The following is a 14,774-nucleotide window of genomic DNA, read 5'->3' on the forward strand; positions in this document are numbered from 1 at the left end:
ACGCAAACGCGTACGTCACGTTTCGCAGTCGAAAATATTTACACTAGAGGTACAGACTGCACAAGTTAGGACGACTGAATTAAGATGTATCAAACGCTTAATGTATTCGCCGAATCGTATTTATTGTATAAGGTTGACAGGTTACAATATTTTTTTTATGCGGCGACTGCCCCACTGTATTGGCAACCTTTAAGTTATTAATAATGCTGGGGCCCATTTCTCGAATGGTATTAGACTAATTTTATTAGTTCGTTTGTCAGTTATGGGTTACCATAGCAACACACTAATAATATTAGATTAATACCATTCGATAAATGGGCCTCTGGCTTGGCGTAGTAAGTAATAGGTACTGTAGTATCGCGCTACCACAGTATTACTTACTAAGCCAGTGTTACTATAGCGTAGGAATATATGTGGTATATTATCAAAGTTATTTCAAGATACACTACCCAAGTTCGGCGTTACAGGATTCCGTAAGTTGCACTGCAACTTGAAACACGCTTCGCCTTCAATTTCATTAAATTAAGTAACCCAGTGCTTTAGTGCATCCAATGTGACTTTTGGATTACTTGTAAATAATTTAAAGCATGTTTAGGTATATGCTTTACATTTGGTAGCTACGAGTATTAAATCACATTTCATCTTGAAGGAATTGGTTAAGAACAATCTTACTCGTACAATAATTACCTATCGATACGTAGTAGGTATTTGTCATCCATCATTGTATGACCTTTTTTTATTTATACATATGTTTTATACTTTCCTAAAGATTCATTATGTGCGGCCGAGTACATCTTAATTGAGCAAGAATCGATATGGTAAATGGTTATTGCAAACATTTTCATGACCTTTCAATATACTAGACTGGCCGACTCCGGAGTCACGTTACGGAATATCAATAAGTTGGGAAAATCGTCACAACGAATAACTTTTCCCATGGGACCAAAATTAAATCATAAAATAACAGATATAGTCTGTAGAAAACTTCGAGAGCTCAAAGAGAGTCCAATGCTTATGGGGACAGAGGTATTCTTTTCGCAATTTTTATATTTAAATGAAAAAATATCTTTATCCGATTAAAAAATAATTGTTTTCCTTTTCCACTGAAATTTAGACCGGTAAACGCAAAGAAATGGACGTACATTTTATATTTCATCCAATAATGCGTAACGCCGGTTTACGACCCTCTCAAATCGAAATTAAACCAAGTTTGTAAACGTCATTACTTTTGCGTGTGTTTTATCGTGATCCAATAATCATAAAAGGGACAATAGCGATTACTAAGTCCTTTGGCTGATGTCACATTTATCCAGATAACTGTAAGTAATGTACGTAAATAAATATACTGTTAAGTCCAAATTTATGGTAGTTATTGATAAATAATAATAAATAAATAAATATTATAGGACATTATTACACAAATTGACTAAGCCCCACAGTAAGCTCAAGAAGGCTTATGTTATGGGTACTCAGACAACGATTTGTACACTTAAATACATAGAAAACACCTAAGACTCAGGAACAAATACCCGTGCTCATCACACAAATAAATGCCCTTACCAGGATTTGAATCCGGGACCATCGGCTTCATAGGCAGGGTCACTACCCACTAGGCCAGAACGGTCGTCAACTGATGCCAGTATACTTGTTGTAAACAAGCTATTTCTACGAGTCTTTTTTGGTTTTTCCAATTAATTATCAGCTGTATGTGAATATATATTATCAGCTGTGTGTGTAATATATTTAAGTTAATCTATTTATTGTGTATTAGCAGGTATTTTGCTACTTATTTAATAAACCTCCCCGAGTCGAACAATCGCGATTGCCAATCAGACGTAATATTATACATAAACACATACATATACAAGGTGCCCGCGAGGAAACGAAAAGATTTTAACAGTATATTCCGGATCGGATTTAGAGACAAAAATGTCATAAAAACTTTTTTTTTATTCGTCTTGTTTCGGGGTTAATACCAATTAAACAAAAATCTTTTTTATCGTGTTTCAGTGCATACCGCCTTTTTGATGGCGATTTTGCCACTATGGCACCTGGTCTAAACGTAGTTTTTCCGAAAAAAGATATCTACCAATTCATATTAATCCATACATTTTCCAAGAACATGTACTTATTATGTATAAAAACAAACAAAGAAGAAAAAAATACGAATAAATATATATTTTTTGGTGGAATTGATTTAAATTTGTATAACATTTTTTCCTTCTTATGACCTCAGGAATACGTGGTTAATTTTTTTCCGTTTCCTCGCTAGCACCTTGTATAGGACTGTAGTGACTGTACTATACAGACGTACAATAATTGATGCAATAACTGCCACGGATGCATTAATGCCTGTGGGTTACTTATCTTTTGATATGAAGAAGACAAAAACGAAACATAAGAAGCGACCAATCGGTTACTTCAATAAAAATCTGTCAATTGCTTTCAATCGCTACAATCGGGGTTCTAAACTGTCAATCGTGATGGTCAGTCTGAACTGTCTGAAGAGATCGCCTAAGGGTAGTGAGCTTTCAACAAGAACAACTAATGGATATCCTATTTATCTATAGGTATAAATATAGGCATGTTATCTATTTAGGTGTATTACGAGGCCGAAGTTAAAGTAATTTTATTATACAGAGAGCAATTTTCTAGGAGCATTAAATATTTTTATGTACCTAATTTCGCCTGTCTATCTGATGTCATGATGTGTTTTAAAGTTAAATCATATTTCGGTCGACTGAAATTTTGTATATCCACTATAGCAACTTACTCACATGACTTGTCTGTCAGTACAATATTATTGTTCAAAATGTCCCAATAAGCAGGTTTGATGATTGAACCGAAATGTTGCCATAAAAACTCCATAAAACAACAAAACCACATCGAATGTATGCTATCGTCTAAGAAGAACAAAGACGCATGTGCAGACAAAAGTACAGTCGACAATAAAAGGTATCTAAAAAAACCTTCAACACCAACAATACCGATTAAAATTACGATACGCTTACGCTCCGTGTGCTGAAGCCTAAGTTATTATTTACATGACATCAAACAAACAAATACTTATACCAAGAGACGTAGACAGCTGCAAGGGATGGCGCTGTACATTTTGTGGTAACTTTATCAAATGTTACCGCTTTGTCGAATTTACGTCCATAATTATACTATTTTGTGCTAATTGTGCTACATTACGCGTCTTGTTATTTCTGTCTTTGATAAGTATGTATTTACAAAAAGCGCATATGTGATTTACTTGATACTACCACCGTACACAACTACTGTAGGGTAAGTTATTTCGGGCAACCCACAGTGCATTGTTTTCAAATAACTTCGTTATTTGCGACGAGCTCGGTCTCGGGTTGACGTTTGCGTAAGCCAAGTTTTCCTACTGAATCAATACTAGACCAACATTTCAGTATTCTGGATGGTAACAGTATGACTTACTGAACAGAGGCAAATTAAATCCTTTAGGTAAAACTATGAGGCTATTAAATTCAATTCTCATTATCCTGGCAGTAGAAAAAATATCCCATTAATTGACCGAAGCGTAGCGTAGGTCTACGTTTTGACTCGGGCAATCTGCTTTCGTATGTCCGGATGTTCTCCTCCACAGGCCGCAATTCTCAACCGATTCGCGTGAAATTTTGTGGCCATATTCTATGATAATATAGATTTTTTTTGTCGATCGTTTTTGGAAATTTTTCGAAATGGCGGATTCATGGTACGTCGCGCCTAAACAAATAGCCGTATCCATATCGTAAGAGTTTCTTCCTTGTGAGACATGTTTACAGAGTGATTTGCGAAAAATTCAGATATTTTAGAACGCTGGTTTAGGGGTATTTAGATATTATTCGAGAATAAGTAGCCTAATTTCAACATGTCATGTAATCCATTCGTGGCTCAGTTGGAATACGCTTGCTTTGCAATGGCGAGGTACTGGGTTCCAATCCCGAACATGGAATTCTTTTTTGCACTTTTATTTAGTATTTTTGATTGACTAAGCTTTGTACCAGGGAGAGAGAGGTCCCTGGAACTATCCCCTGAATTGTAACATTTTGTATATATATTTTTTTTACATTTAAACTTCGTATTGTTGATTGATCAAGCGAGCGCGAAGCGCGAGCTAAGCGCATTCATTTCAGTTTTTTTTGTCTGAACTCTTTTTCAGCCCTTAAAGTGCGATGTGTGATGTGGCGGGTCCATGGTCAGAATTCTTCGGAGCAGTTTTTGCACTTAGATGAATTCATCAACTTTGGCTTTTCTATAGATTAGTTGTAGATGGGAATATTGATATTATTTTAGGCACAGAAGTTTAAACGTAAATGTATGTTATATTGCTTTAATTACCAAAATTAATATCATAGCTAAAAGAGGGAAACAGTTTTCTAGCATTTTTCCCCAGCCTCGGCAGCAATGTTTCAAGATGGCTGTCGCGGCAGAAAGTTACGGTACGGCTCGTGGCATTATTTTATTTAGATAATTTTGGTGTATATACATTACTAACAGTCGGCTATGCCTGCTATAGAACTTGTCTACAAAAATGCAGGGCACGAATTTTCAGGAACACAGTGTTCCGACGATTTATTATAAATCTCCTGTTCATATTTTAAGGGAAGGTATTCGATGTAGAAAAATGTGGTTTACCGGATGAAATCACCAAATACAGTAGAGATAAAACACTACAGAGTGAAGCTCTAATGGCCCTCCTTTTTCCGACGAAGATGGAGGTGGTTATACTTTTACCATTCAGGGTATGATCAACTGACCGTGGAGGTCGGCAGTAATATCGCGCTACAAACTCGGATTTAATGTCTTAATAACATTATCCTAGAGTCTTCTAATTAGGATCGCCTGGCCAAAATTAAGACTATGAATCTCCTTCTATTGCGACTCGAGGACTTCGAGGAGGAAAAAATACTGAAAACACTGACAAACCACACAAACCGACGAGCACAAAGAATCTTGATTACAGCTTACAGTCCAATTTCAAACGTACACTGACATCAGAATACACGAATGATATATGAACCATTTTATTTAGTTATCATGCGCCTCACCGAGTACGAGCAAAATGCACGATAACCGAATGACATCTTTTAGATGATAATGACATCAGTGTACGTTCGAATTGGCCTGTTAGGCAAACATTGTTCAGTATGTCCACTCTACAGGTCGCATTTCTAAACCGTTTTCCGTGAAATTTGGGTAGGTTTGAAAATAGGGTGGTCCAAAATATAAAGTAATGAAAATTCCTTTTCCATGAGGGTTATTCCAATATACGTAAAAAGTAACCCTAGCAAAATTTTGCGCAATTAGAGCAGGTCGCTATAAATGAAACAATTCTGCCATACAAAATTGTATGAAAATAAATTGACCCATCAATAATTATGCTTTGGAAATATCTTTAAGGACTCATTATACGTTTTATTTATCAGTTAGAAGTATGTTAAAAATATAGCGATCGTTTTTTTTTTACTTTTAGGTTACTTTGCATTTTTTTAATGTATGAGGATATTGCAAATCATAAAATGATATATTTGGCACATAGATCACTATTCCATAATATAATAAAGGGAGCCTTGTGAAGATAAAAACTATTCCACTTTTTTCTACATACAAAGTTCGCAAAGATAGGCTTCCCTATTCGATAATTATGTATTTTTTTTCGATTTAGTTTTTATAAATTCTTCTAAACAATATAGTCATACATTTATTCACTTTTAAGTTATGCTCGCGAGGTCTACAGCTCACAGAGCTACTAGTAGTATTATTTAACGGTTATTAACTCAGTACCTTGACTCAATATTTACTTGCGCGAATCAAATCTGATCAGATCAGAGTGATCAGAGTATTGAATAAAAACAGGTATAAACTATAATAAAAATGATTCTCAATATCCTGGCAGTAAAATAGAGTTCCTAATTTTGTCAACTCAGTGACTCGATCGTCTCAATATTTATTTCCGCGGGTCAAACCGCATCATAGCATAGGGAGCATAGCCAAGATGATAACCGTTGATAGAAAAGCTACGATTATAGCTTAAATAATATATGAAAATAGTCACTTTTCATAGCATCTGTCATCTCAGGATACATTTGTTCTTTCCTTTTGGTGTTTGTCGATGTACGATTGTCATCTTGACTAGGCCATTTGATCAGTTATCAGACTATTGAATCCCATCAAAAGCATTACATGTAAAAATAATGCAAGTCTCGCAACTCACTTTTTGTACTGCAAAAAAGTTTTGATATGTAGGTACGGTCACGTCTGAAAATATCGATACGAAAAAAGTGCCAAAAATATGTATACACGACTTTATTGCCCATATTTTAAGGTAGTGTATACATATTTTTGGCACATTTTTCGTATCGATATTTTCAGACGTGACTGTACCTAATGTAAAACCAAGTCTGATAATTTATTCATTAGCATTCCCATTACCGTTCTATCGACCAGTCGATAGATTTAGAGACCACAGAGCATAAAAGATGACATTTGACGGCCAGGGACAAGCAAAAGTTTATCTGCCATTCCCCTGCAATTAAGGCTATTCTACAGTTTCTTATTACTATGAAGTAATCTGTGGTTAAAAAGCTTAATTTCACCAAGCCCATCATTCGCAACCATGAGACGGTTTGACCCACTGCACGGCTGCACTAATAAAATTTGTTGAACGTGTTCATCTTGTTACTTATCCATTGTTTACAATAGGGAATTCCCTGTTCCCTCCGGATTAGTGACCTTACTTAAGGTTACTACTGAGCTAAAGGAAATGCTCCTGGACTTAAGAATAAATTACTGATAAGTATCTTTTTCGTAGGTATTCAGCGTACCTATAGATTGGCAAGCCATTGCCGTCAGTAGAAAAAAGCGGCAAAAAACTGTAGGCGCGAAAGTTAGTCCTCCCATAGAAAACTTGAATTTCGCCCCTTTTTCTATTGACAAAGTGGTTACTTTTAATAAACAAAAACGGAGTAAGTACCTAGTCAAAATAACAATATTATGGACTATGGTTTGTGCAAATAATTTTGAGGGCGTTTGGCAACCACGTAATTATGATAAACTGACCATATCATGCTCTACCGCATCCTCCCATGTCCTGATTCCTATCTTAAACTATCGGAAACAGGAAAAACAGATAGGAACCTAAATCCAAATAGAACCCATCCTACTGCCCTGACCAAGTCTGATGACCTATTTTCCACTCAAGTAAAACTCACATTGCTCAATCTAGCTATGCCTACGTGCAGATGACGTATGTAAACGATATGTTTACATTTTTTCACCGTATTCCAACGTAAAATGACGAAGAATGTACACAAATCTATTTGACATCCGGAAAAACAGATAGGAACCTAAATCCAAATAGAACCCATCCTACTACCCTGACCAAGTCTGCTGACCTATTTTCCACTCAAAGTAAAACTCACATTGCTCAATCTAGCTATGCCTACGTACAGATAAACGATATGTTTACATTTTTTCACCGTATTCCAACGTAAAATGACGAAGAATGTACACAAATCTATTTGACATCCAATCTATCTATAATGTAACAGGATAGTTATTTAACATTTCTTAGTTCAGCAATAGGTTTGTTTTCTACTTTCCTCACCTTTTTCCGGTAACATTTACAATTAAACTGTATGTAGGAAAATGGCTATTTAACACGGACCTATTAACAAGTTCGTAATACATAATTAATATATTGATTCAGTTTGACTGCAATTAGGTTTTAGTTGGATGTTGTGAATCGATTGTGGTTAAAGTTACAAATTACGACCTTATTGCAACTTAAAGATACAATTTGGAATCGGGCGATGTGTCGCGGCCGCAGACGACAGCTGCGGCGCAGCGACAAGTCGCTGTGTCAGTTTTGATCCCGACCGCATATCACGTATACCCTAATTTATAATTAAATTTCATCGAATCTACCAAGAAATGTCACTGTCACAATGACATCTGTCAACGTCAGTATAACGGACCAGATGTCACCGACCTTTTTGGAATTATAAAAAATATTATTATCTTACTGAAGGTGACGAACATAATGAAACCGTTTTTGTACGGAATACAGAAATTACGTCAAAATATGTGACCGAAACCGGCAAAACGTCCCACTTTGTCGGTTGCCATAAGGACGCCTTGACAGGTTATTCATATAAAGATACAAGCAAATCTAGTCCTTATGGCAAGCGACAAAGTGGGACGTTTTGCCGGTTTCGGTCACTCCATTTTCTATATCTTTAATGAAACGCTGCCAACTACATAAATGAAGGGTTTTTGTTCAATGTGTCGCCTATACTTCGACTTTTAGATGTTTGTTATGTATAAGTAAATATTTTTTCACTATACGTACAAAATTACATTCAAATGTATCGTCTTTAAGCACTTATAATTTGTACAAGCCTTGCTCAGTTAGGTGTCGCTGAGTTCGAATGGTATTTCATATAGACCGCGAGCCAGGAGCAACTTCTAGGACCACTTTTTTCCTATCGATAGTTTCAGACGTGACCGTATCAGCCGGGAGGCGATGACTGACGAAATATGCTCCTGGCCCGCGATCTAATAGAAATACATAGAAACCAGTTGTGACGCGGCGACGAGTCGTCTACGGTCGCCTCACGTCGCAGAGTTCCAATTTGTCCCTTAACGCCCATTCAATGCAACTTAGTTTTGGGTAAAAATGTTTTTATCTGCATAAGTTTAGCATTTTTAGGGTGCATTTACGGTCTCATTATCAAAATAATAAAGAAAATAAGAAAAAAAGTATCCACCTAAAATGTATTAAGGTATGTGGGCCTTACTTATTTATGTTTAGATACAAAAATAAAACAAGAAAAAGACAACAAAATTTTATAAATTATTTATTGGATCATCTACATATATCATATAATTATAGTAGTTTTGGCTTAGAAAAAAATGTTTAATATTAACAGCAAACGTTTTCGTCAAAAGGATCAAATATTTCAAAAATGGGCTTTGTAACGTTAGGCACTGGTGACTTACATGGGTCACCTTACCTTTTTTAGGTATATTTTCTGGAAACTAAGGAACAAAAACGGGCTTTATTTCCCATCTCCCAGTTGTTTCCCCAGAATATCACGCAAAATGTCAAGGAAACCAACTCAAAACTTACATTTTTGTCTTGAAAATAATGTCTAAATGACGTCGCTTCGTTATCAATCGCCAGTACATGTACGGACAAATGTTCGAATTAGCCTCCGAGATGGGATAGGGGTAAAATATAATGAATTTGTGCAATGTAATAACTCATTAAATAATTCGGAACCCTAAACACGGCATAAGTAGCCAGATTTATAAACCTAAAGTTGAATTTCTTTTTTTATTACTTATTCTCAGTCATGTTAAGAAAAAAACCGAATGCACGAAATATTCTTTCAAATTGTTGTAAGTTTATTCAAGGCAAGCTTAACTATGGATACAACTTAGTGAGATCACCTTATTTCATTTAACGAGCTAAATAAACAGTATCTCCATCACCATGATTGAGTGTTAATGTTAATTGTTGTTAAGTGTCTTGTCTGGACCCGGGTATGTTCTTAAACTACTTCCAAAAGAGAGGTATGGGCAATGTGAATGTCATCTCGCCTTGTGTGGTAGGGCACAGCACAGCAGATGTCATTCCAGATCTAGAGCAGAGCCCAACTGGGGAAGTACCTCCACCTTACAGAAAACCGCAGCCAAATAACACTTGACCCTACTCATAGTGTTGTGTTCCTGCCGGTGAGTAAGGTTGCCAGAGCTCAAGGAGGGGGGTGGGGTTAGGGTCGGCAACGCGCATGTAACTCCTCTGGAGTTGCAGGTGTACATAGGCTACGGAGACTGCTTACCATCAGGCAGGCCGTATGATTGTTTGCCACCGACGTAGTATAAAAAAAAAAGTGTTTAAAGAAATTCATTCATAAAGTGCTACATGTATATTTGTAGGTCGGTATGAATTATTATTACGATGTTTGCCGGTTTGCTAAATATTTGCTCACCCAACAAGCCCACTAGTTTCCCCTTTGGATTGGAAGGTGAAATGGCGGTAGCTGTCGTAGGACTTAGTGCTTCAAAATTCAAATTCAAAATTCAAAAATTTATTCTGCAAGTAGGCCTCAAGGGCTCTTTTACAAGTCAATACAACATTTATAGTAACATCATATAGTGACATGAAAAATACATAACAACATTTATAAATACAACAGCCAATACCTGGGTAAACATTACATAATAATAATCTTAAAATAAATAATTAATACAATACAATAGAGATGTATAGTCTCTATGGTTAAAAACACATTAAATCTGGAGATGTAAAAGGTCCCCAATGTCAGAGTACTAATACTAATAAAATTTGGAGGTGTAAAGTCTCTCCAAGTGTCAAAATAAAATTTATACTAAATAAATAAACCGCGTCTAGACTGTTAAACTAGCAGTCTCATAAACTAATGCTACATTCTGTACATAACTAGTATGTACCAAGTCAAGTATATTATACAATATGACAGAGACGTATAGTCTCCACGGTTAATACATTAAGTTTGGAGATGTATAAGGTCCCCACGGTCTGAGAAAAATAATAATACACAATAATAAGAATTGGAGGTGTAAAGGTTCTCCAAATGTCAAAGAATAAAAAAAATAAAAAATTAAAAAAATATTGGGATTAGTTTCCACAAGCGAGCGGTAGAAAAACGCCGGGAAACGCTAGGTTAGGTTAGACAACGGATTTTCTCGTCGTGAAGCGAAAAATGAGTGACAAAACAAGATTAACGAGCCAGGAGCAACGGCGTAGATACATCCTACTAGCATTCTAAAACTATCCTAAAACTGACTGCGGCCAATGTTGCTTGACTTGCACGATGCGAATGTAGCTATAGGCATCACCGTTTCAAATATGGATTTCAATGGTTAACCTGGTTAGTACTAGAGTACTTACTAGTAGGTAAATAATTATCAGTAGCAGTGCCGATATATAGAACAAGGCGCTAAAAGTATCTGTCATTCAGCTCGCATTCAAAAGTATCTGTTTCACTCTTTGTTGCCTTATGTACACAATACACACTTGGGTATGCCTGCGCAGTTTTGCCGGCACAGGTAAAAATGAGCGTATATGGCATTCGACTGTGCAGTTTTGTAACCACCTTTTCCTGCAAAACTGCGCAGGCATACCCTCGTGTGTATGGCCAGCTTTATGTATGGTCATGTCTCTTTTTGTTGAGTTATAATTAGATGATGGTGATACTTTTGGGTCGTAAACCATACTGTTACTACTGATTAGTGTTCGATCGAAGTTTCAGTTTCAGTTTCGGCCAAAAAACTGCCGAACCGCGCCGAATCTGTATTTTCGGTAGTATCCGACGAAAACTAAAACAAAACCGAACCTTCGGTTTCGGCAAAAATGTAGTTTCGATCAGCTACTACTACTATGTAGCGCTGCTGACTGTACCTGTACCTATTTATTTGGTGTTCCCGCTTTTCTAAGGTTTAGCATTTGAGGGCTCAACACCAATAATGAATCACACACAGCCCACTGTCGCCATGTTAGCGTGTCCAAATGAATGGGAACGACATGCGACCGTAAATCTGTTGTTCTAATAAGAGCGTGTGCGAAACGGTGCGGCAATTTGAACCGCATGACCGAAGAATTGACGGAGATTACAACATGTGCACTTAGCCACTTTAAACAACAATGTTAAAACGAAAGTGACCAGAACCGCCTTTCCATACAAACGTATTTCCCATTTTCCTCTCTGAATATTAACATTATTGAAAATATTTTACACTATTTAATGTTTTTCAATCATAGCTATGCCCGCCCGGTTGTTTGAATTTTTTAGATTTGTTTCAATATAAGAGGAGCATTTAAGCATTTAATTTGTATGCAACCTGTTTTCGCTCCTCACTTTAATAAAAATAAAAAATGAAATAAAAAAAACAATCAGCCCGACCGTTTGATTTTCACAGCTATGACTAAAATACATAAAATTCTGTAAACAAAATATTTTCTATAATGTCAATATCCAGGGACGAAAAGGAGGGATATGTTTGTATGGAGAATCAATTGTCGCCTTTCCTCTTAATTCCCTAATTATTTTATTATTACAGGTCTAAATTATAGATATAAACTTGTGCTTTCTGAAAATTTAACAACTATCACAAGTAGCTAGTTTTTTAATTGTGTTAATGATTCAACAAAGTTTTTTTTTTTAATTTTCACACTTTTGAAGTTTATTGCAAGGTCTACAGCTCACAAAGCCACTAGTAATATATATACAGGCTTTATGTAGTTCTGGGTTAAGGGTCTTTGTTAATAAGATTAGCTACCCAGGCCACATGCAAGCACTGGATCTCCAACAGTGGAGCTGAAGCAATTGCCATGGCCAAACTGTTCAGGACAGTATATAGGTAACATATAGGTTAATTGGTTTATTTATGAACACCAAAACAAAGGCAATTAGAACAAAAATATGGCTTCTAAAAATAAGGTATTGGAAACTAAATATCATAACAGAAGTGCTATCAAAGAGGGATAAGTATGTTTGTATTATCTTTGTGTACTAACCAAACAAGACAAGTGTTACATACATTGTTCTACCTGGCTAAAACTTGGTATAGTACCTACAGCCTTTTCTCAATTTTGTCAGTGGAATCATAAATATAAATGGGTTCATAAAAGTGGAATTAGCGTCTAACCGAAATTTCGTTTTCTTTAATTAGATAACTTCAACTATGAAAAACAACAGATGGTGCCATAACACACAGTCAAAATTATATAACATTGAAGGAACTGATCAATTATGGTTATCATAACCAATAGTTGCTATAACCAAGATTAAATATTCAATATTGTTCCCTCAAAATTTTGGTGATATACCTGGTTTATCACTACAATGATGTTGTTATAAACAGTTTTCACTGTATCATAATCACAGAAGTTACAATGGTGTGCTAAAATTTAGATTAATCATACATAGGGAACTATTTTGGAAGATTTGTAGATATAAGGCCTAAGATACACTTGTAAGTTTTACTTATGTAAGTAGGGACACAGCTATATATGCTACAGAATGAGAGATAGAAACAAATAGCTTTATAAGCAAAACTTACAAGTGTATCTTAGGCCTAAGTTAAAGGTGTTATGTTTAGGAAGATAAGATTTACTTATTAGTCTGAGAAGTGTAGTCACCCAGGTACTTTTTTCACCACCCAGGTATTACTTCTATTATATTGATTAATTTGGTTTAAACCAAGGGTCACCAAACTTTCTGAATATAGGGCCACCACCAGGCCCTGTCCTCTCTTGATTTTCTGCAATTGTATGACATTTAGGTCTTTGCATAGGCCAAATTGGCAAGCTTTGGCTGTAATCTGTTGAACCCTGGTCTAAGACAGGAATTTTATACTGGTCTGTGGAAATATTGGTTTTGGAATACTAGAAAGCTATAATACAAGTTTGAATCCATAACTTGCACTCACAGGCCTTGGTTTGTTGAACCTGGAATTTCATTCTAGTCTGGAATTAAATTAAATCTCATATTTGTTGGCTCAATTGGTTGTGTTAATATTACTATTTTATAATTCCTATCTTCAAATAAATGACTAAACTTTTTCACAAAAGTGTACTATCTAGAACATCTAGATCATGACTATTAATGCTAATTTCTCACTAATTTTCAATGATTCATCACATCATTCACAGAAAAGTAATGTCTTGCCTTGCTGGTACGCATTTGTATGAATCTTGATTGATAATAAAACACTAGGTAATGTTAGTAAACAACTATAGTTGTAATAATAACTGTTTGCCTAGTTAATATTCTTTATCAATTTTTGTCTGCACACATTTTCTACTTTTATAGTTTTCTAATAAGATAATTCAATTTATTATGGAGCTTATTGGAATCTTATTGCAGGTTTTGTATACTATACCACGCAATACCATGTGTCTTGGTTCAAAATAGAGTTACCATCCAAACGTATTTTTTGTAAACAATCATCCAGATGATAGACGTAGAGCTACAACATGTAAACATACACCCTTCCGCTTCACCCAGTTAAGGAAACAGAAACGAACTTTTACCTTGGGTCTGGTAAAACTATTTTTTTACTAGCTCTTGCTGCAGGAGTGCATTTCGACTTTTCCATAGCCATCAAGTAGCTGACGTCGGCCAGCACTGCTTCGAGGTCCGCCATTTTGAGAGTAGATTTATCTCCTTCCCTAGAGAAAAACTAAACAACACTTCACAACACAAACACTTCCTGAATTACTCGCGTAACCAACGACAGTCATAACCTTCCACACATGACTATTGAACAGTCTTTCATTAAAACATTTGTTGATGAATGGTGACACATGCTGATCATTTACATTTTCGTTATTTATTCCACAAATCGGTACAATAGACAACACTGTCGTGTATATATAGAATGTTCTGTATTATTTGTGTTACACATTCGCGGTTTCCAAGCCTATTCCTGACAGAAAACCACAATCGCGATCGCGAGAAATAATAAATTCGCCATCACCCGCCCGTCATCTTACAACTGACACGCACGATACCATCATTACCATCGTAATCATTCGGTCGAGAATCGCCCATTGCATTAATTTCATTCATTCATTCAATAATAACTTCTCATTCGGTCAGGTTTTAAGCCAGTTTTACACCATCGGTTTATAAAAATTATTGTACTTTTTCCTGAAATGTATAAATTAACCGTTTAAATATTTCAACCTTTAATTTCATTTAAGATTAAAATGC

General features: G+C 35.7%; 1 protein-coding gene across 2 annotated transcripts in view; it reads right to left on the reverse strand.

Annotated features, from left to right (window-relative positions):
* Positions 1 to 14,582, reverse strand: part of LOC133524269 (G protein-coupled receptor kinase 1) — a 73,816-nt gene extending 59,234 nt beyond the window's left edge. The window contains exon 1 of one of the 2 annotated variants that reach the window (XM_061860176.1): positions 14,093 to 14,582. In XM_061860176.1, coding sequence (XP_061716160.1) covers positions 14,093 to 14,205 — 113 coding nt within the window. In that variant the 5' untranslated portion in view covers positions 14,206 to 14,582. The remainder of the gene's footprint in view (positions 1 to 14,092) is intronic. The other variant, XM_061860177.1, reaches the window with a different exon arrangement.
* Positions 14,583 to 14,774: the final 192 nt, after the last annotated feature.

Source organism: Cydia pomonella, chromosome 13, assembly GCF_033807575.1.
Source record: "Cydia pomonella isolate Wapato2018A chromosome 13, ilCydPomo1, whole genome shotgun sequence".
Classification (NCBI taxonomy): Eukaryota; Metazoa; Arthropoda; class Insecta; order Lepidoptera; family Tortricidae; genus Cydia; species Cydia pomonella.